This window comes from Lepidothrix coronata, unplaced genomic scaffold (genome assembly GCF_001604755.1).
Source record: "Lepidothrix coronata isolate B3197 unplaced genomic scaffold, Lepidothrix_coronata-1.0 Scaffold209, whole genome shotgun sequence".
NCBI classification, from domain to species: domain Eukaryota; kingdom Metazoa; phylum Chordata; class Aves; order Passeriformes; family Pipridae; genus Lepidothrix; species Lepidothrix coronata.
This window is the reverse complement of record NW_016690389.1, coordinates 384901-407865: the sequence shown is the minus strand read 5'-3', so window position 1 is coordinate 407865 and position 22965 is coordinate 384901. Positions and strand designations below refer to the sequence as shown.

General features: G+C 44.1%; 2 protein-coding genes across 10 annotated transcripts; both read right to left on the bottom strand.

Moving 5' to 3' along the window:
• Nucleotides 1-1990: 1990 nt before the first annotated feature.
• On the bottom strand, nt 1991-22591 carry LHX9 (LIM homeobox 9). Of its 9 annotated transcripts, none has more exons than XM_017832964.1 (7): nt 22168-22591; nt 21796-21928; nt 16244-16362; nt 14336-14538; nt 13199-13554; nt 7879-8081; nt 6312-6684 (listed from the first exon to the last, which is right to left on the bottom strand). In XM_017832964.1, exons 3-7 carry the CDS (start codon nt 16358-16360, stop codon nt 6427-6429), a joined length of 1137 nt encoding a protein of 378 aa, XP_017688453.1. In that variant the 5' UTR covers nt 16361-16362; nt 21796-21928; nt 22168-22591; the 3' UTR covers nt 6312-6426. The 9 variants fall into 9 exon arrangements, with proteins under 9 accessions (XP_017688456.1, XP_017688455.1, XP_017688453.1 ...); XM_017832959.1 differs by having other exon boundaries at nt 6427-6684; nt 16244-16526; XM_017832965.1 differs by lacking the exons at nt 21796-21928; nt 22168-22591 and adding an exon at nt 18745-18801.
• Nucleotides 16849-18791, bottom strand: LOC108506172 (basic proline-rich protein-like). Its single transcript, XM_017832877.1, has 3 exons — nt 18745-18791; nt 18317-18578; nt 16849-17277 (listed from the first exon to the last, which is right to left on the bottom strand). Exons 1-3 carry the CDS (start codon nt 18789-18791, stop codon nt 16849-16851), a joined length of 738 nt encoding a protein of 245 aa, XP_017688366.1.
• Nucleotides 22592-22965: the final 374 nt, after the last annotated feature.

The window sequence follows — 22965 nt, the reverse complement described above, 5'->3', positions numbered from 1 at the left end:
GCATGCTTGAGCCAGAAATCAGTGCGGCTAAAAAAATCCTATAATTTCTAATATCAATCATATTAGATAAAAATAGAATTTTCTGTATTTGATATCATTTGTTATGGTAAAATCAGTCACAGAGGGGAACACCTTATAGTAACATGCAAGCCAGGAATTAAATGATTGCAGTAAACTTGTTTTTCTAGATATTACAGGAAAAACTGGCAAAATAATCTGTACACTTAAGTATATTAAGCACTACTTTTTTTTCGGTCCAGAGCTATGGAAAAAAAACAAAAAAACCCAACATACAAAAGTACAAACTTATAAAATCTACTCCAGAAAAATGTAAAGGAGTATCAGAACAAAAATTACGACAACTGCCTTTGCTAGAACGTGTAAGCATGGAGAGTTGCTTCCTGTAGGTTTGAATGACTTAAATAAATATGAAAGTACTGGTTATCTGAAGGCAAGACAAGGATATGTATATAGGTATGTGTCGAGATAAGTCTGTGTCAAGTGAGAAGCGCAAAAGAATTGTTCAACATTGCAGAATAACTGAATAAAGTCTCTGACACTGCAGTAGCTTCTGGAAATTCCAGTAGTATAATTTGTGTCCTGTATTTGGCTGAAGGAGGAAGAAATATTTTGAAGTCAATTTAATGCATGTGCCAGGTGCTTGGATAAGCAGCTCTGAAGAATGAAGTCCAAAGCACAGAGCAGCATTTCTGTCCTATATATTCTGTCTCATTCTGAAGGTTATGCTTTCTTTAGAGACAAGAGTGTAATTTCATCTCCATGTTCATTCAGCTCCTGGCTCAAAGCCCACAGAACCAGAGAGAGAAAATTTCACCAATTTCAGGGGGCTGCAGTGTCAGCCTCCTGTCATTCGTCCTGGTCCTGCAAGCCATTTCTCTGGTGAATCATTCTGAGTGAGATGTTCTAGGACTGCGCAATTTGACTTCTCTTTGAAGACTAGGGGAGCAAAGAAATGCTGTGTTTAGACATGAATGTGTAACCACTAGAAAGACCCCCAACACATTTCTCACTCACGACAACACTGAAAACCTACATTTGTGTTGCATTCTCTCAAGTTTTGCTTGAAATTACTCCTTTCTTTCTTTCTCAGATAATGCTATCCTTTCAACATGGTCACTTTCTTATTGCAGGAGACAGTTCTGCATCCTTGAAAAAATTTGGATTGTCTAATGATACTGGTCAGGTTAACCAGAGCACTGTGTGAAAGACTGTCTCCAAACAGCACAGTGTTGTTAAGAAAAATCAATCCTTTATGCCTCTAATCAGACACGGAGAAATAAATTTATCCTGGTTTTATTTTAATAAGTGATGATTTTTTCAGTATTTCACCAGGATTATTTAATTAATTTATTTTTCTAATTTAAATGAGGTGAAAAATGCAACATACAGACAAGTATCTAGACTAGAAATATCTCTGTTAAATATAAAACCAAGAGGAGAAGAAATTCAACTTACTGAAGAATAGAGTGACTTATAAAAGAAAAATTATGGCACATAGGTTTTTTTCTTGGTCCTAATCACCACCAAGTTCTTTACTGATTGAAATAATTGAAATCTGTAATATTTTTCTGTGGACAACAGGGGGAAACCACATTGTGGCTGACATGAATAATTGCTTTCTTACATTTACTTACTTTCTACAGCAATAAATATTCATAAGGCTCAGTTTAAGAATTTCACAATATACTTAAATTTCTGATCAAGCTGATTTGAATTAAGTTCACTATGCTAACCTTTTCAATAGAACTTTACAACATACTATAAAACTGTTGTTTAAACAATTCTTCTCATAATTACCACCAATAAATGATACCTTTTTATTGCCATTAGAACACTCTTGTTACCAGTTTCCAGAGATCGCTGCAGTAATCTGTACATAACTTTGTCTTATGTTGTTAAGAATTGTATGGTTTTCTTTTTAGAATTCTGAAACTGGAAAAGCTTAAGAAAACATGCAAAATGCTGAGGATACACGTAAGTGAAATATTTAATGTCCATCATTCATAAAAGTTACATTGTTTACATAGGGTTCATTAGTATATAATAAAAATGTCATCTTAATGAAAGATTTTCTAGCAAATCTTTTATATGTTAATTTGTTTAACATATGCTTTGGCTATACAGCTAAATAGGAATATATTTTAAAAAATCTTTCTGCAAATAGTTGCTTAACAGTTACAAAACCTCATTACTAAGACGTGGTTATTGTTACACTTGCCTGTTGGCTTGTAAAAATCATCTGTGATTTGGACTGGGAATCTTAGGACCAACTTTCTGTAGCATACTTGCTCATTGCATAGTGACCATGTAAACAGCTCAGGGATCCACAAATTATATCCTTGTACTCTAGACATCATTGAGGATTTTACATATTGTACTGCTCGTGTTTTCTTATATTGATGAAGAATTTGGGGGTTGTTTTATTGTTGATGCTGATGGGAATTTATTTTTAAAACGTCAGTTTTATACAGGAAGTTAAAAAATTAAAAAGTTAACACCAAAAGAAATAATTTTACACTGTGCAACAGTATTGCTACCTCATTCTTTTTGATTTTAGATATATATAGCATATTAGAACTGCACTGTACTGCTTCTTCTCAAAAGAAAAGTTTAAATTAGTTGGAACAATTGACTATGTGTTTACATAAAGTTAACTATGTTTGCATCAAATAAAATGTTTATTAATGAAAGCTATCATACAAGAAACATCAAAGAGAAATTCATTATACAGAAATGTACACTATATGTGACAGATGGAAAAGTGCATGCAGATTTGTCTCATTTAAAGAAAATTAATTCGGAAACAATAGTACTAAAGTTACTGGGTTTTGATTCCTATGATCTTGGATGAGTGAAAAGTTCTCTTTGAATTTACAAAAATCCATTTAACAGATATGACTAGTACACATTAGCAAGCAAGTGGAATGAATGCACTCGGATTTTATTTTACAAGTACTTGTGCTTGACAAATGTGATTTTTTTCTTTTTTTAAAGAAAAGGTTTCGTCGAATATGGGCTGGGTAGATTGCTGCCAGGTTGCTCTGGTTTTATACATAGTTTCTCTAAATTTGTTTTTGATACCACACAATTTGTTGAAGCCTTCAGTTCTGTTAATTAGACACCATAAAATAACATATGTTTTGTTAACATTCAGGAAATGACATCAAGTCTTTTATTTTTATTTTTTGGCTCAATAGATTTTTAAATGTATGATTATCGTAACCTAATATTGTCTTTGTCTTCACTGCAGTGGATTTCCGATCAAACTTTTCCCCTTCTTTTAATACTTTAGGGAATTTTCAAACGTCGGGATGTTTGGCTGTAATGCCCCATGATTTGTTCTCCCTGAAAGAAATCATAGTGACAATTTATTAAACTACAGAGCAACCTGGCTTTTCGGGGTCTGCAATTCTATTTTGTGTTCAATATACCTAGCATTAAATCTTGATTCATTTCATCATACTATTTAGGTTATATTTGTCATGCAATTACTTTAGCTGCTAGTTTTAGAAGTCTAAGACAGGGTTTCAATATCAAATCAGTGGGGCATTACTTTGTATGTTCAAAAAAGGAGCTTAAAAGGCTAAAATCTAAATTGCACCAGCAGTAGCATATACATCGAATATGAAGAAATTGAAAACCTAAGAAGGAACCATATTTTAAAAAATTTAAAAGGCTGTGTTTCTGTGTTTAATACCAATTGTTCATAGGTACCATAAAAGTAAAGAGACGCATTGGTACACGTAGACTTTAAATTTAAAAAAAAAAAAAAGGAAAAAAAAAACCAACAACGAAAAATTGATGGGAAATAAAACTCCTTAGATTCAAAATGGTTTATTCACACAAATTTAATAGGATATATCACAATTGTTTGGTCCATAAATATTTAGGGGAAATAGTTTCTATACAATGCATTTATCAATAAACAAAGAAACATGGACAATTTTGCTAGACCACTTACTGTACTATAAACACGAAGCTCAATATATAAGATTATTGGATTTATCAACTATATCTGAAAGAGTGCACAACTGCTTTCTATGACATGTTTGTCCCCTCTAACAGGATACACCATAAAAAGAGTTTCAGAAATAAGAGGTAAAACAGTACAAAACTAGTGAGGTGTCAAAAGGGCTTAAAACAGTTAATTTAACAAACAACACATATATCCTGATTTTTCACAAACTTACTCCCAAGGTATATCATAAGGCACATAGTAGAACTGAGTTTTAATTAGTCTACTTAATAAAGTAGATCTCTAGTACCATATATTGTTCTGTCAAAGAACAAAATTTATAAGTATCAATATTTTTACCTGTAAAAGTGTATTAATAAAGATCTCAGCCTTACCAAGGTCGTTTGGTCTGGTTAGTGGTAAATGCCCATAAGGTAATAGAAATAGGAAAAGTCAAGATTCAATATCCGTAGAAGATGATAACCATACTTGCTAAATATATAATGGCAAACACACCTTTCTTCTATTACAGTGTTAACATCTCTTCCGTCATCTTTTTTTAAAAATAAGCTACTTTTCTGTGCTAATTTTCTAAAAACCCTGAGCAAAAATTACAATAATGCACTTTAATGTGGGCAGTGAACTGTCAATATGTAACCACACATTTATACAGCCAAAAAGGACACCTTTAAAATATATTAAATAGCCACTTTGACCACCAAAAAGAGATTTGATGGTGTTTAAAAAGTGGGGTATATGTGCAAAGTTATTCTTAACAATCCACTAAAAGCAAGACATAGATCTTGACTGGTTATTGTTCGTTTTTGTTTCTGAGACTCTCCACAATCTAATTGGTGTTCAACTACAATAAAAGGATACAAATGAACATTCACCACTGCCCAGACCATTCAGACTTTTAGCTTAAATAAAACTAAAAAAGAAAGATCACTACTGTAAACTAAGAAATGTATTCAGATCAGCATCCACAAGGCTTCTGAGTTTATCGGCTTTAAAGTTATTCACTGCCAATTCCTGGTTTTGTACGATTTTTGCTAACAGTTTTTTCTTTTCTACAAAGTTTAAAAAGTTAAAGCATATGTTAGAGATATTAATGAACTAAAGATTTTTAAGTTCCTGTGTTAAACCAAGTGTCTGATACAATCTCAGGAAACATCTAAAGTAAATTCAAAATAGTAATGAATAAATTGTACTGAAATAATTTTCCTTAAACATCTTAATAAATTATATTTTGCTTATTTCCATTTTCCCTGGAAAAAAAAAAAAAGTAGGATTTACCAAAAATTCATTTTAATAGTACATGTGCATGCACCTTCCTGGAAATTATTTCTATGCTTACTAAAGTAGCTAGGCAACCTCTTGTGTACTTTGATTGTATGGCATCAAAGCCATGTAGCAAACTGCAATTTTTATTCTTTTTAATTCCAAATCAGAGCTGCTTGACAGACAAAAATTAAAACCGCTCCCTATGCAATATTTCAGATCAGTAGGACTCCTCACCTGCATTGTTATTCTGTTATTATTAATTTACTAATATTCTTATAGGAGCGAGCTCATTCTGGAGGGTTTTTCCCAGATCTTGTCTTCTTAATGTACAGGACACAAATCTGGAGACCAGCAGCCTGATCCTGCCATCCTCACCCACATGCACTCTCATCACTGGGTCTCTCCAAGTCCTCCATCCAGGCATGGCTTTCAGTGGTGGCCAAGGACGTCCCAGCTGGGTGAAGAACTGGCAGAGGAGCGTTTAGCTATCCCAGTGAGATCCCCAGTGCTCAGGGAGGATCAGGCTTGTGACTTATGCATTAGAAAAGAGCACTGGCACTTCCAGTCTGACTGTTGCAATGATTAGTTTCGTTAATTTTGTATTTGTTATTCAACATTTAAAAAAATAAATCATACAAAACTTTTAGATGCATTATAAAAATGAAATTAAATTTAGGGTTCTTAAATGCTGAAAGTGAACATACAATCCTGAAACAGCATTCTTTTGATGCTGGCTTTTATCTGGTTATGGAGAAGGGAAAGAAACTTTTTTTTGTTTGTTTTTGTGGTAACAATCAATTCTTTTCAAGGTTCTGGAAATAAGTAACATACAATTTTAAGAGGCACTTATGAGAATGATTCAAAACCTTCTCTTAGGTCATTTGATGAATTTAAAAAATTTGAGTACAATTTAACAACAATAAATGTTCATTTATTATAGCAACATATGACTTCAAACTCATTTGCCAAGTGGCTGCAGATGCTACACATCAAGCTGTTTATTTTCCCAAATATTCTGTGGGTTTGTTTGTTGGTTTGTTGGTTTGTTGTTTTTTTTTTTTTAAAAAAGGCTTGAAAATAATAATAATAATTATAATAATTATAATAATAATAATAATGAAGAGTAAGAATTAAAAAAAAAAAAAAAAAAAAAAAAACCTGAAATGTTAGAAAAGGTTTGTTAAGGTAGTTTGTGAGGGGCTCCCGGATTCGTGGCTGTCCAAGTTAGAGGTCACTGATGTCACTACAGTGATAGTGGGATTGGTCAGGTCTGTTAAAGTGGTCGCAGTGCCGGGTGGAGTGAGTGCGCCGCTGTCTGCTGAGGGCGGTGCCGGTAGTGAGGTGCCATCAGCTTTATCGACACCCCCATTCTCCTGCCGCAAAAGGTTCCTTCTGAATTTGGCTCTTGCGTTTTGAAACCAAACCTGCAAACCAATCCCAATTGATTTCTTTACCGATGCTTGTTTTTGTTTTGCTCATTTTTGTCTTTGTTCTTGCTCCTAAGTCATTTTTGATGTTTGCTTTTGTGTGTGGCCCATCACCTAAGTCATTCTACAGCCATTCTTGCTACTGGTGGTACCGCCTTTCTCACAGGCCCAGTGCTACAGATGCTCGCTGGAACATCACAGCCCCACGTGCAGCCCTTTCAGAGCAGCCCTAAGAAAAATCTACTCATTCAATCCCCAAATGAAAGCAACTTTCTTGATGGCCATGTAGTGTTCCTTGGGTTGGGTAGCTTTGGGGTCAAGACACATGATAAAGATTGAGGTAAAGGGTGAATGAGCAGATTTTTGCCAAGGCTGAAAGTTTGTCTTGATTATTTGAAAATGCTGAAGAGGAAGGAGAGGTAATTACACCATCTCTATCATACAGACTGTTGATATGGGTCACCTAGTCTTTCTGTTCTGTAAGGTTCACTGAAAATCTTTTAGGTGACGTGTAACACGGACAAGGAATTGCCGCTAATAAATTCTCCTACCTCAATCTCTGCCCTTCTTTGGCACTCTGCATATAATACACACCTCACTTTAACTTCACTGAGCTAACACACACCACATAGGGGGGTTTTAACATAATTTGCCAGGCTGTCCTTCATAGGGAAGTGACTTTTGACTATGTAGGCCCTTAATGATAACAGATGTCTAACAAGCATTGAGAGAGGGAGCCAGCTGGTCCTGGAGGATCATGTTGGTCAAAGCTTGTTGGTCATAGCAGGGGATCTCTTAGTGAGGGGCCACATTATCTACTTCTGGGGAGCCCAAAGGCTTCACCCGGTGTGCATAAAATTAGTATATTTGCTACTTCTACCCTTAGTGAGATCACCATGGAGAGACTACCAATCCCAGGATATCTGCTGGGTTGGTAGACTCTGAAGACAGTTTCCTCATGTTGAGGTTGCCACTGATTATAAATCACACTTTCATATTCGGCTGCCTTGGGGCAGTAAGGCATACATCCGACACTCCTGCCACGTAACACCATACCCCTCTGCACACCCACTAGGGACACACCTAGCAAAAGTATTTCTATGTATATTGCTCTTATTACACATAAGGGAAACGCTATTGACTAGCAGGGGTAGGGGGAAATGCTGTCAAGCCTGTGATGTGGCTTCTTACCTGCAGAACTCTCTTGGTCAGGCCTGTTTTCTGGGCAAGCTGCTTGAGGTCCTTGGCATCTGGATTGTGGTTGATAGCAAAGTAGGACTTCATGGTACGAAGCTGGTGGTGTTTGAAGGAGGTGCGCATGCGCTTTGTCTTCTGGGACGGGGGATAAGGCTGCTGGTCTCTGTCCAGGTGATCTGCCTCATTCTCATTACAACCTGTCCAATAAACAAAGTGGAACAAGGAGTTAGTGGCCATGCATCACGTAGGATAAAGGAACCAAGGCAAAATCTTAAGTCTCATACAGTTCAGAAGGAAGCAAACAAGAGAGAAAGGAAGGAAGAAAGGGCTAAGATGGTACATGGAAAAGTACAGATGTGATAATTAAATCAGACCCAAAAAGATCCAGAATATTATAATTTCCTATTCTTAAAACATGCTGTGTCCCCCAGGCCTGTATCTACTAAGGGCAGATTTAGAAAGTTTTCTCTCCTTTAGCATTTAGTCTTTTCCCTGTGGTGATGGTTTTGCTTTGGGCATTCAAAGAGTCATTTGGAATCTCATTCAGATTTTGAAATCTCACTCATTGAAACACTCTTAGCTTGAGAGAAGAATAAAGGTCAAACCAGCATTTTGAACGTTCCTGAGCTTTTCCCCAAATCACAAGCACCTATAAAAGGAGATGTGCAGCAGGAAAGTTTCTTATGACAGTTCATCAAGAAAGCGTAAAATCTGGAGTGTTTTTGCTGATAAAATAAATGCTTTTGGACTCTGCATGAGAGTTTATATGAACTGCTCAAACACCTTAATCTGTAAAACATGTCTAGAAAGCAGTTGCATCAAGGCTTGATTCAGTCCCTCAATCCCAATCCCAATCAGCAGTAGCTCTTACTTGATACTGATTGAGGACATTTCTACAAGCAACCAGCTAGGGGCTGAAAACTTGAAGAGAGCTTCCCTGATTTCCCTGATTCCCCTGATTCAGGATTTTCAAAGTGTCTATGAAAGATAAGTTTGTTTCAAATTACACTTTTATGGGTGTGAATTATGTACAAGAGTTGCAGCTCTTTGGGAAAAGTGGCATCATTACTTCATATTGGGGAAAGAAATAACAGTATTGGCAAAAAAAAAAGTAAGAAATATATCTATATTTTTCTTTTCAGCTTAAACAGAAGGGTTAGCAATTTCTAGGATCTCATTTTATAAAGATAGCTTAGTCTCACAGAAGAAAATTAATGTGTCATCATAGCAGGGAATATTAATTAAAGAAGATCTAATTAAAAATGTTTCACAATGTCTGTAAATTAAACCAAGTTTCAATACTTCTTCATTTGGACTTTTGAACTGCCTTCCAATAGTTACTGGATTATTTACAAGGCCTAGCTGATCCCCACTCCTAATTTAAAAAGAGGGAGAGAGAGAGAAAGAAAACAGAGACAAAGCAACTTGAAACCAGGAAAAAATAAAAAGTTTCTTGAAGATGTTTTCTCTTTTGAAATATAAGACAAGTCAACATGAACAGATGCTGGTAAGACAACACTTTGACAGAAAATCAGGTGAATATTTAATTATAGCTAGCTTTGCTTCTAGTCTTGGTAAGAAGTATATCTTCGCTTTCAAACAAAGTAGGCTGACACTTCTGAAAATATCAGGAGTTGAAAGTTGCCTTAAAAACAATATCAGGCCAGATTTGGATTGTATTTACTACTTGTTTTCACAAGCAATCACACTGCCTTCAGTCGAACTGCGTGGGCCGTAACTTATGAGCTGACATAAATCAGAGTACCAGAATTCAGCCCTCAGATTTTACTTCAGAGTTGCAAGCTGCTTGTTTGTGTTGTTTTTCCTAGGTTTACAGTAGCAACACAAACTTCCTCAGGCTCCTCTGTCCCGCTTACTGCTTTTGCTTCTGTACTCCTCTTTTTTTTTTTCTGTGATTTACTTTATTTCAGCTTTTATTTTCAAGAGAAAATGGGAAGAGAGCTCCAAGCATCCTTAGACAGTCCTGTACAATGATTACAACTCACTCTCTGTTTTACATGGGTGAAACAGTGTTATGTGGTTTGGCCAAATCACAGAGCAGAGTTTTGCACTATCTCCTGGAAAATTAAGGGGAAGAAAAAAATCAAGTAAGACATTATTGCTCATTCCTTTGCAGTGGGATTGGAGGGTTGTTTAATTTTGCTTTCAAAAGAGCTAGAATAGTTTGCCCCTTATTGCCAAGAATTCTTCAAGGGAACTCTTCATAGTTTTTCACATACATACATATAATGAAACAAAGTAAACAGCTCTGAGTAACAGCTGTGTAAAATATTTTCCTAGGCAAATCTTCTTCACCATCTCATTTCTATATCCTGTGAGCTGTAAGTCAACACAGTTTCCCACAAAATACATATTAATTCTATGATATAAGAGGTAATATAGAGAAAGCCTTGAATGTTTTAAGTACTTTTGAATAGTTTCTTCCATTTTTCACATTAATTCCAGACAGCTCACAGGTATGAATGACTTTTACCTCATAACATTTTGAGTTATTTATTGTTGTGTCTCCACTTTACAACCGATGAGTTGGGAAACAGAAACTAAACTACCAAACAAAATACAGAAGAGAAAAATTGTTGTAGATCCGGCAGCAGGGTCGGATTTTCCATTCTGGCCCTGCGCTCAGCTCCCCTGAAACATAATGTGGGCGCAAATCTGAGCCAGGGCCTGCAGGACGGCCTGTGAATACACACACTCTAATGCTCAGCTGGGGGAAGTTGTTATAGCTTCGCCGGAGTTTCGTTTTTTAAGGTCGGGTTCGTGTCCCATAGTGTCTTGGCACATGGGTACGGACACCCGCGGGGGTGGCTGTTTCGGTAGGACACCGCCTTGGCTTGCCGGGGAAGTTAAAGCCGTGGTGCCCACCGAACACGGAGTGCCAAGAGGAAGCTTGGGCTGTCGGTGAGGAGCTGCAAGCACGGAGCGCTGTGTCTCGGCCCGGGCGCGCTTTAGCGCAGAGCCGAGTCCGGGGCAGGGCTGAGCCCGGGGCCCCTCGGCCCTCCTGTCCCGGGGGAACAGGGGCAGCACCACCGCAGCCATGGCCGGGACCCGGCCCGCCTGGCCTGCCGGATGGGCTGCGGGGTCCCACTCCTGCCTTGGAAGCGCTAATGGTGTGTCCGACATTTAATTTTCTGTGCACTGCTTGCCCTTTGTAAATAATTACGTGCAAGAGCAGTTACCGAGTCACAAGGCAGGGAACGAAAAGTGTGTACAGGAAAGTGGCTGCCAATTAGTTAGAGATTTTTTTTTTTCTCTCAAGAAGAGATTTCATCGACCGCAACTCATTTCGTAACTGTTACAGAATTGTTTTCCTCCCCCTGGATATGGAGCGCAGTGGCTCAGTGGTCTGGGGTCGTTTGCACCGGGTACACGGTTTGGCTGCAAACTGTACTTTCTCGAGACCATGTGTCAACCCTGGACATTATTAGATAATACTTATAAAAAAAAAATAAAATCACGGCCCTAACAGAACAGATTTCTCAACCATCTAGCCTGAGTCCAAAGCATCATATTCGAGCGTTTGTTGATTTGTTGTTGGGGTATTTTATTCTCTCTGTCCGTTGCCCGGAGGATTCTGTGAGATCTCAATGCAGTGAGATGGATTTTCATAACGGGCAGTGCTTTTTAATCTCATTTGGAGTCAGTGGTACATCTTATATGACCCGTTGTTGTAAAGAAGGGGAGTTTTAAGACTAGCACACAAAAGCTATGTCAGCTTTCGCAAATAATGTCTCTCTTGAGTCCTGAAGTTTAAGGGGTTTATCCTACTCTTCATTCTTCTCTAATTTCTGGTCCTACTTCTAACGCTAAATTATCTCTACTAATATTTCCCTTTATGAATCTGGGGATTCGGGTGATAGTGTGTGGACCAGGGATAGCACAGAGAGGAGCGCGGGCGCACGGAAAATCCACCATTCGAAGCCTGGGCTGAATGAATACTGGCTGCGCTACAGGTTCCCTTTTCTTTAGCAGCTTTCAGGATTGATTGGAAGCTGCTCCGTAGCCAGGGATTCCAATGTCATCTTCAATTAACAAGGAACAATTAGCGCAGTGATTACCCTGGCTCCAAGGTCTACGCATCAGAGGAGATGAAATCGCCTTGCACAGCTCCCTGGTTCCGAGCTAAAGCCCGTTTCACGAGTGGCCCCAGAGGAGGTGCTGGGGGAGGGATGGGGAGGACAGGGGGGCGGTGGAGGATTCCTTATGGATCTCAATGAACTTGGTGGAGGGGAGAGAGCTCCGGACCGATAGCGGTGCACTGCTATCGACCGCGATTGTCAGAAGGGGAGGCCTTGACCCCTGTCCCGGTTGGGCCAGCGGTTCGCAGCCCTGAGGAAGGAGCCCCCGGCTCCCTGTCCCGGCCGGGACGGCTGCCCGCTTCGCGGTGAAGCACCTTGCACCTCTCCTGCTTCCCACAGCTTTCTCTCCTCGTTACTGACCATCGGGAGCTTGAGTTTTGCTAAAATAATTTTGGAGTTAGGAGTTTGCTAGTTCATATTTACCCTCTCTGCTTTCGTCTTCCATCTAATGAAACTCTGCCTCAGCTGCTTGACCTGAAAGTCCTTTGCCTCTGGCCACTTGCACTGTCTGTTTATACACGGTTTGGGTACTTCAGCGACTGGAGTCAGAAAAGATATTTAATACAGGATAACACTTTTTTTCTTTCCTACTGCTGAGAGAATAGAAACCGTTCTCCTTAATTACATTTGTTAGTGTTTAGTTACATGGAACAACATGCATTCATTGACCTCTTGTACAGTTTGATCATTTATGTGCCAGTAAAACAGAATTATTCAGCCTGAAGAATTAATCACTATAAATTGAATATCTAAATCGAGTTATGTGCATAGTACATTGGCATAGGAGCCATATACTATACCTTTTATTCTATTTTTTCTGATTCATTTGGTTACTTCTAATTTGAGGTTTAAATGGTGAAATGCTTTTAGCTAAGCAAATATAAATAATGATAAACTATCTCTAAGATTCCTACAGAGAAAGAGCTATGTGGGGTTGGGTTGGGGTTTTTTCCATTTTCCTTTTTTTTTTTTCTTTACCCTGGGAAGTGGCTAAGTTTGGGTGTTTGACATTAATAGGCAAAGACAGCCTTTGAGGAGGGCTGCTGTTAGCTTTCCTGCAAACGCTCCAACCCTCAGAGGGCTGTTTGTTTGATTTTCCAATGGTTAAGCAAGATTTGGCCTGGCTGAGTTACTCACGCACTGCCTAGCTGAGAGGAAGCCCAAGAACGCTCTGTTCGGGGGAACGGGAGGCAGGCTCGGCGTGTGTTTCCCACCTGAGTTGTAGCTGACGATGTCCACTCCCAAGGCAGGGCTCTTTCTTTTCCTGGGCCTCCCCTTCTGGACCGTGCCAGTGCCGTTAAAGTAAGGCAGGGCCAGCCCTCCGCTCTTGGCAGCCAGCTCGGTGTAGCTCAGCTGAGGGGGATATTCTCCTTGCAAAAGGGACTCGAAGTGGGCCCTGCAGTAAACCAGGTTGTCCTTCATGCCAAAGTGATCGCCCGTGGTCAGAGTCTTGTTGCAGGTCGTGCAGGTGAAGCAGCTCAGGTGATAAACCGACTCCCTGGCTCTCATGACCATTTCGGAGGCTGAGATCCCAAGGTGGCAGCGGGCACATCTCTGCACGGAGAACCTTCTGAAGGAAACGGAAAAGTGGGCATCAACTAGAACGGCAAAGACAGAGTTTGCCCCCGGTGCCGCTCGCCTTCTCTCCCGGCCACGGGAGGGAGCCTGGCCCCGACCCCGGCCCCAGGACGACCCATGTCACCGGCTGTGGCCCCTGGCCCTCCTGGTGTCGGGACACCCTCCGGGAGCCGGTGCTGGGGTCCCAGGGTAAGCAACTCGCCCTTGGCGCCGAGCTGACCTACTCTCTCAGGACTTGGGCGAAAGCCCTCCCGCTGCCCATGCGAACGGACGCGGGCAGGACGGGGTGGGGGAGATCGGTCCCTGCTCTCCTGGCATTCCTGTCAAGACCAGAAGTGCCGCGGGGAGCTGAACCCCGGGACAGCTGTTAGGCACGGATCAGGATCAGCAGTGCCCGCTCCCGGGGTCCGGGCACCCTCCGTGGGGCTGAGCCGGGGCGGTGGGTCCCCGGACCGCGGGAAAACCGGCAAGCTCCGGGCAGAGGGAAATTTTTGTTGGGTTTTAAGCTGGTATTTACGGAGGAAAACCGCCGGGCAGCGGGAGAGCCTTCGCCTGTTTGTGTACCGCCACACATGCTCAGTCAGCGCGTCCCCTGACGGTCCGTCCGGTTTTTAAACGTGCGAGACTTTTCGGAGGGGACGCGTTTTCAGGATTAAGTAATCGCTGACTGCGAAAAGCTACCTTTGAAAGCCCATGTGGAGAAAAGAGCGTTTCGGTTCATAATGTCTTTTGAGGGGATGTACTTTTGAACCCATAGGGACTTATTGCTGTACCTGTAGTAATCCTCCTTGCAGTAAATACTGCCGTCCTTGGCAAAGCAGGTGAGTTCTGACTCCAAAGCCAGTTTACATTCACAGCACTTAAGACACCTGAGGTGCCATTGTTTGTCAACAGCCAGCAGGTAATATCTGTCTGAGATCTTCCCTCCACAACCAGCACACAAAGCAGGCTTCTCGGGGCTCATGGGGGGCATGTTCTGCAAAACAACCACACCACAAGGGATGAGACAGGGAGAGGAAGACAGGCAGGCAGGCAGGCTGGGCTGGGGACGGGTCCTGCGCAGGGCCCGGGGCTCGTACAAAGACACTGCTCTCTGGGACCAAACTCTGTTCCCAGTGGGAAGTTTAAGGGGGATCCGGGACCATCCCCGCTAGTAAAGTGTTACCGCGATTCAGCTTTCGTGTTTATACCAGTAAACCTCTCCTAATGATATAAGGTCATGTCAATACCTGAAGGCAACTGATTAGGCCGTAATAAGAAAAGCAGAGCTCATTCTTTCCTAAGGTACTGAAGTTAAACTCTGAGGCTTCCCCATTACTTTAGAGTTTTAATCTTAGAGCACTTCACAGGAACAGCATTTTAAAGCAGGAAAATATCGTTTTCCTCTTCCGAAAGTTTATGGCAGAGAGTTCAGACTTGCACTCATTCTACGGCAAATCTTTACCTGTATTTAAACGAGCCGAAACCGCATCTCTAAACAAAGTCAGGCCATTTAAAACAGGAGTAAGAAAAAGAAGACAGGTGGATGATGTAAAGAGCAGGGAACGTGAACGCTCACCAGCACGGCTAGGGACACGGGTAGAAAGGTGACACAGGCTGGTTTCAGCTCAAACTAGCATCTTTTTGTCAGTAAACTTCTGCAAGTTCCCATTGATCTGCTCCCCACGAGGAGTGTCGCTCGGGACAAAGGGAGATGGAGGGACGGCGGAGACAAAAGCTCTGCCGTGAAACTTGGGGCAGCATTTGCTGATAAAGTAACAGGAGAAAAAAACCCCCAAACATCTTGTTCTAAAGTTGCAACTGTTTTAAAGTGGCAACTCCGCATTCATTTTCCAATCCGAAGTAATGTTCCTCGCCCCCCTTTTTTTTGCAGCAATTGAAAAGGCGAGTTAAATTTACCTTGCAAATCCTCATATAACAAAGCGTGAGTTTATTTAAGAGGAGGGGGAAAGGACCCTATGGCCCAAAGCCTTAAAGCAGTTTTTCAGGCCGTTACTTTGTGTGCAGAGCCTTGTGCGCGATCGGCGGAAGCCCTACAAGTTGGAGAAAGGGAGATCTCGCTTTGCACAAAGCCCAGCGTGACACTCGATTTCTCCGCCATCCTTTAGTACATATCTGAAGACTTTGGTCCTTTTGACTAAGAGATGTTACTTCTAAGCAAAGTAGTCGGCCGGCATAACATTCAGAGAGAGCGGTGCCTCTTTGTATCAATCACACATTTCGGACCAAAAACAGTTACAAAAAGTAAGCATTAGCGGTCTGAGGTTTAATTTAGGAGGCTCCAGGAGAGCAGAAAAAAAGCAAAGCACACCTCGGGAGCTCCAGCCGCAGCCTTGCTCGAAGGGGCAGAGCGGCCGCGGCCGGCCGAACAGGGGCAAAAGGCTGCTCCACCGTAAGGGCTGAAACCCCTCCCTGGTATGATTTAAAATAGTTTCCCCGTTGCTCCATAGAGCACACACAACAACATTGACTAGTCAAAGGTATAACCGAGCCTGGCCAGCATAGCACCCAACGTTACGGGTGGATTTACAGGGAGCCTCGGAAGGGTTTCGACAAGCAAGGGATGGCAGGGAAGGGGAAGGGGGAAGCGGCGCCTTTCTCTTCCCAGAGTCAAGGTCTGTCCCGGTGCCGGTCCATGCTTGCGGGGATTCCCTTGCAAAAAGTGCCAGCTCATTTCTTACCGTTTCTCGGCCGTTCATCTGTCCCCCTTTGGCCAGGCGGGACTCGGTTTTGGATCGCCTCTCCATCTCCTCCATGATTCCTTGGATGTGGCCTCCGGAGATCCCGTGGAAAAGCATGGCTGGGGGACGGAAAGGACAAGTATTTTCTTCTGCTCTGCACCCCACTATTTCCATATACAGACCCCAGAGTCTTTAGATCATCCAAAATGTTTACACCGAGGCGCACAGCGCAGGGAGGGAGGTTGCAATAGGAGCTTCTCTTTGCACAAGCACCGAGGGCTTCCTGAAGATGTGCAGAAAACAAACAAGGGGGAGAAAATGTAATAATAATTAGTTCTAAAAATAAAATAGTAAAAGCGAGCTAAAGGATCTGTTACTGTTCTGGAGAGCTGGGGCTCCTGACTGGAGAAACTTGGACCTGGGGCAGTAGAATCGGTCGGGAAAGGATATAGTTTTGAATACAAAGAAAGCAAAAAGAAGTGCTATTTTCAGCAGTCCCTGGTTGCTTTAAAGTTCCCAGTGCCTGTAGGTTGGATTTGGGACTGCTGCTTTCCGGAGCTCTGTCCAATTTGTTAAGAGACTAAAGCCAGCCCATTTTTGATAATTTAGTAGGAGGAGTTCTCTCCCTTGAGCTGCCGCTGATTTTTATTCAGACAACAAAGACCTGTCATACTCCTCTCAACCCCTAGTGATGGGCAAGCAGTGACAAACATTACGGTCGGGGCTGTGGGTGGGGTGGGGTTTATTACCTCCCCCAAACACGGAGTCCCGGGAGTTGGAGGCGACGGCGCCTGGCGAGGGGCAGGGTGGCCCGGGGGCCCCGCTCCTCTCCCGGGGGCCCCGCTCCCCTCAAGGCCGCTCTGCGGGAACCTCCTCTTCGCGGCCACCCGGGCCGGCACCGCCGCTTCTGCCGCCGCCGCGGGAAGGGGAGAAGGAAGAGAAGCGCCGTGGCGGGGCAGCCGAGGCGGGATGGAGCGGCCAGACCACTCCCCGGGCCCAGGGGGCCGCGGAGGAGTGCTGGGGGGGGGAGGGAGCTTCGGAAGCAAGAGAGTTCCGGGCAGATGGAGCGCTTACCGGGGCGCTGCCCCGCGGAGCCCCCGCCCGCACCCTCAGCAGGATGCGGCCCCTCCGCGGGCAGCCTGCGGGGACAGCCCCGGCCGACCGGGGGTTGCCCTGGTGGGACTGCCTCCCTGCCTCCCCTCCCGCTCCCCGGCCGCGCACTGCGAGTGATCACTGTGTGTAGGGGACTGGGCGATGCATTCCTTCCTGTCTAATCTCTCTGTCTGTTCCCCTTCCCCTTCTTTTCCCGTTTTCCTACTTACTTTTCACACCACTCTTCCTTGCCTTTCCCTGAAACAGCTGCCGGCTGTTTCCTGACACCTCGATCCCTACTGAAGGATCTTCCTGGCGGCAGTCCTGCGCTCCCTGCTCCCTGGGGGACACTCCACACCAAACCCGAGTGCGACTAGTGAAAGAAGTACCCCAGCCCCCACTTCCTTTCCAAAGCATCCCAGAGACATCCTCAGGGGCTCCTCGAGTCACCTCTTCCATGTAACCCAAGATTCAGGCAGCCAGTTTCCTCCCTTCTCTTTCCCCCTTAAGTAGCTAAAATTAATGTTATTTGCAGATTGAATGTTGCTACATTCCTCCGAGTGCCAGAATACAGCTCATAAAACACAATTTCACACAAAGATGAAGTCAATCAAGTGAAATAAGCCTGGATTTTTTTTCTCTGTTGGCACACTAGACCCTGGACAGCAGGGCTGCTATTTACTGTAAGTAATGTAATTAGCCCTTTTGGATGGAAATCAATGTGTTGTATATATGTGTGTGTTTTAATAAGAGAGTAATAGCTATAAAACCAACGAGACTCAAAGGGCTAAGGGAATCTCCCTTAAAAAGGGCAGATCCCTCCACGAGCCGTAGTCTCCTGCAGAGCACTCCCGGTCTGGAAAAAAAAAATCTGTGTGTTGGTAATAAGGAGGGAAAGATAGGCTTTCCTTGGAGAAAACAAGTCAATTAGCACAATAAGACATCAGGAAAAAATAAACAAGGTGATTCGATCCGGGATACGGGAGCTGTTCGCTCGGAATCCCCAAATCCATCCCCACCCCCCCTCCTTTCCGCCGCCCCTCCGCGACGCCCCGGCTGCTCCAGGAGACGGGCGAAGGTGCTTCCCTCTCGACCCCAGTCCCGCCGGGGAGAGGTTGCGGGGCCCGCGGCTTTTGTGGAGCGGCCTGGAGAGGGGGGAGAGAGGGGCGGCCCCGCCGCGGGCGGGGGACGAACCCCCGTGCGCTCGGCAGGTACCGCCTGGCTTGGGGGATTGCAGCGATTTCTGTCGACAGAGGTCAAAAAGTCTCACTTAGAGATGAGTTTATTTCTAATCGTTCCAATATAGTCTTTCCTCTCCACAGGCACGTTCAGGGTTTGTTTCGGCTTTTTTCCCTTTCGAACTAGATTTTCCTGTATTCCTGTCCAGCTATGTTGTCGGGGTAACTCACCCTGCCTCCGTTTCGTGTTGCGTCTGTTCTCCTGGAATGGTCTGCATTTCCCGTGGCGCCCGGGTTGCCAAAGACACCCCGGCGTGTGCCGGGCTCAGACCTCCGCCGCCTCCCGCCCTCCCGGGCCGCCCCCGCAGACCCTCCCGGAGGCTCCACCGCCGCCGTCCCGCTGTGGCCGTGTCCCTGCCGAGCTGAGCACCGCCAAACTCATCGCGTCCGCCGGCAGCGGGGAAAGAAGGGGGTTGGGGAAGCCCCTGGGCGACCGCCGAGCCCAGTTCCCTCCGAGGGCTAAAGTGGGGACACTGAGCCCCCCGAACGTGCTTCGCCCCCGCCTCTGGCGCTCCGGGTGCGGGCACCGCTCCTCTCTCCCCTCTCCCCCTGCTTATCTCGCATTTGCTCTCTCGGGTTCACCGAAATGCTCTGCAGGTGCGGTGTCAAAGTATTGGTCCAAGGCAGAGACACCGAAAATATTGTTTGTTAAATTCTCGTCTCTACCTTAGCTCGATGGCGCCGTTAGGAGTAATTGGGCAGACTCATAACAAAACTCAGAAATGACTGAGCCTCCTCCGGTTGGGCACACTTAATTAATTAGAGGGTCCTTTCTTTCTGCTCCATCAGGTACGGTTAAGGATACGCTACTAGCTACTGCTGCTACAGTAAAGGAGGCCAGCGGTTTCCAAGGCGTTTTCTGATTAACATCCTAATGCTGGCAGACCACTTCTTACCTAAAGGGACACTAAAAGTTTGTTGCTAGCATCAAACGTGACTTCTCCGTTTCCAAAAGGCCTGTAGGAGATCAAGGTAAATCTATTTCAATGTTCCTGAGATCTCATTCCTCGCTGCGAACTGATGCTCCGCTGCTCTGAGGCAGGCTGGTAGCGAGAGGTTGCCATTATAGCACGAAGGGCTCCGTATAGTTTTGCTGGTTTGCTTGGGGAGGGGAGAGAAAAGCTCAAAAAGAACACGACAGGGAATCTAAAATCCAAATCTGTGAGCCTGTCCCTCATGAATCCGTCGGCATTAGCAGTTCCTCATTGCAGGGCGCTTTCATCTCCTTTCTCTGCAGCATTTGGGGAAGGATATCTGATGTGCAATATTCAGAATATTTTAGTAACATGACAGGCGCTCTCAGTTTTTTCCTTTTTGTAAGGCTCTACCCGGGCTCCCCAAGCTAATGAGGGGGGGTAGGAGGGGTGTGTGTGTGGAATACATCGCTGTGGGGATTTCCACAAGTCCAGCGTTTGTCTGCCCACGCAGGGCTGGAGAGCTCCCACGAACATCCCGCTGCAGCCCCTGCCCGCAGCCCCTGCCCGCAGGTCCCCGGGCGCTGCCTGGAGCCGCTTCCACCTTCGCAATTAGCGTGTGCCCTGGGCACATTTCAGCGTGCGGTCACTGGGATCCGCTCTGCCACGGAGCCCGCGTTCTCCCTGGCCACGGGCTACCGTCTAAAGCCTATCACAGCGTGAACGATCTTGTGTTTAGTTCGGAGGATTTAGGGCAAGGTCTACATGCAAATTAATAATTGACCAACAATAATTAGGAGAAAGGGGAGGGTGTTCAGGCGGGGGTTGGGGGTGGGGAGGAGAGGGTGTTCTTTAAGCAGAAATGGTTTGGATTTCGCCTGCCCTACTTGAGGCCGTGGCGTGTCCCGGCTGCAGGCGTAGGGCATTGCCCGGGCCAGCCGCCTCCCGCCCCGTAGGGCACCAGGGCTTCACACCCTCTCCGTCAGCACCTGAACTTTTCAAGACACTTCCAGTTTAATCATTTCCAGAAATTTAAAGCGCGTAGTAAAAACAGCAACAGGATTACGATCCTGTTGCCTGCGAGTCGGGTGGTTAAAGCCAGATCTATTTTTAAATCCTAACACTATTTTCTGCTCTATGATCTTATGGTGGAGTACAGTGCTATTAATGAACAACCTCATCTCTTTGTGAAGTCCGCGGGTACTACATGCAATCTAGACACAAAGAAGGAAAATCTGAATAGAGTTACATCTCTCGGCGGTGGTATCAAATGTAGCTAATGTCGTTTTCAGCATTCAAATAGGTTGCTTTTGGGAGCTTTGGTCTTGTTGGGTTTTTTGATTTTTTTTTTTGTTTTTTTTTTTTAAGCCCGACATTATTTAAAAGTCCGCTTCGGAGTCAGATACAACATATTTTACCACCACCATCATTCTCCTCTCTCTAGTCCTCTCGAGTGTACCGTGGACCAACTTTCGGATCACTGTGTTAGAGACATGTTAAAAGCCAGTGCATCGCAGGCAGATTCGGGCACCAACCCCTCTCCTCCCCAGCCAGGCTGTGCGGGGGCTGGCGGTGCGAGGGACACAAGCGCAGAGTATCTTTAACCATAAACGGCACCGGATTAAAAACCCCCAAAGCTCCAATGTGCTTGTACCTTCCGGTAATCTGAAAACATGTCAATTAAGCCACGTATTCATTTGCTTAAGGAGATGATATTTAAATAATAAACAATTAGGTGCTTTGCATGGTAATCCCAAACACATATCTCCGTGGTCAAGCGCTGTGACTGACCACAAACAAGTGATCACACAGCCAGAAGAAAGCAGGAGAGGCAGATTATTGTCTAACATGAAACTGTTCACCGCCCAGGACCTCAGCACTGTCAGCTTCTTAGTTGTCTGATATTAACCGTAATCGGATTTGTACTCCGGTTGTAATTAAGCCGCTGGAAATCATCATATTTTGCTGCTTTTGAAAAGGACTCCCTCACAGACCAGATTCACAGACAGGTGAAAGGAGCCATTCCATTGGAAAAAAAAAATAAAAGAAAGGCAAAGAACACGGGCTTTTTATTTTTTTTTCTTTTTAATTGAGCTGAATGGCTCAGCCTTCCCAGGCTGCTATTTTTCTAGATTAAAATATAGATGCATGAAATGTTATTTGTGAATACACCTGGGAAAACTACCATTCTGTGTTGTTAAAAAACCCCAAACAAACAAACAACAACACGCCAAAGAAACACCACGCAAATTACATCCGTGAGGTCCAAATAGCTGCAGTACTAGCAAAGACTCATGCAGGAGCTTACCTTGAGACCTTAGAAGCTTCTTCCAAAATTGTACCCTCCTTAATGAGTGATGAGGGATGGGTTTTGGATGGAGAAGAGACGCAATGATCTAGCCAGTAGATGGAGGTTGTTCCTTGTTCCTAGCAGAGGATCCCTATGTTAATTAAAATAAACAAGCTGCTTGGTGGAAAGATTTTTTTTTTCCTCCCTTCTCTCCCTCTCTCCCCCTCCCCCACATAGCCTCTGATATAGAATTGACGTGAATTTCTAACCCCTGACCTCCTGCCAACACACAGATACCTGCCTTTTATTTTCTGTTTGTTTCAAAATATTTTCTAAAACTAACTAAATAAATAAATAGGAAGAATGAATGAAGCAAAAAATAAATCCCACCTCTCGATTTTGGCTGGTTTGCTGGATTTTCTTGATTAGCTGTCTCAGCTCCTCAGTAATCAGGTGAGGTGTTAATGGGGAGCTGGTTGTAAATAAAACTAATAAAGCAAAGAACATATTAGGAAATTAAAAAAAGGCGAGGACTGAGAGGCTGTTAAAAATATTGTAGCGAGCTGAGCGTTTCCCCATCACGTCGCTTTTTTCGTTCTGTGCTTATTCACAGCTGAGCAGCAAACCCCGGGTTGTTGCCATCTTTCCACATTTTTTTTTTCAAATCGCACTGAACCAGCCATGGACTGCATCAACCCTTCCCACTTTCATAAAAAGCCTCTCAAATGGAGTCGCTAAACAGCAAACTTCAGCCTGATCTGATGTGATATGATATACGGATTCATGGAGCAACCTCGCTTTGCCAAACCCGATGAAACTGTGAGTTGTCATGCAATACTACGCAGTCAAACCTGGGATAATTGTAAAAGTGAACCCAATTTAACCCATTAGAATAAAATCAGATGCCAAGATGAATCGGAATCATTGCTTCTTAGGTGACAGTACTGATGACAATTGATCCACCGGCTCAAAACAATAGAAAAATATAGGGCCGAGAGTCATTTCGCGTACTCTCCCTGCTCGGAGGAAACGGGGAGCCGGCGGGGAGGCAGGAGCCGGCTCCCGGCCGGACTGCGGAGGGGCTGCGGCCGCGCCTCCCGCCGGCCCTGGTGGAGCGGGTCTCGCAGGAAGGGGCTCACTGAGAGGACCCTGTGGCCGGGGAGCTGTTTCTGCAGCAGCCACACGAGA

Bases quoted from the DNA above. Each gene is read 5' to 3' on its own strand.
- LHX9 (XM_017832959.1), bottom strand. From the start codon at position 16,417: ATGGAAATAGTGGGGTGCAGAGCAGAAGAAAATACTTGTCCTTTCCGT. The intron at 13,555-14,335 runs GTACAGCAATAA...CGTTTCCTTCAG, and splicing joins TGCAAGGAGGATTACTACAG to AAGGTTCTCCGTGCAGAGAT. The intron at 6,685-7,878 runs GTAAGAAGCCAC...ATTGGTTTGCAG, and splicing joins TGACCAAGAGAGTTCTGCAG to GTTTGGTTTCAAAACGCAAG.
- LOC108506172 (XM_017832877.1), bottom strand. From the start codon at position 18,791: ATGCAGACCATTCCAGGAGAACAGACGCAACACGAAACGGAGGCAGG. The intron at 18,579-18,744 runs GTGAGTTACCCC...CTCTGTCGACAG, and splicing joins CAACACGAAACGGAGGCAGG to AAATCGCTGCAATCCCCCAA. The intron at 17,278-18,316 runs GTATCCCGGATC...TTGCTTCCGAAG, and splicing joins ATTCCGAGCGAACAGCTCCC to CTCCCTCCCCCCCCCAGCAC.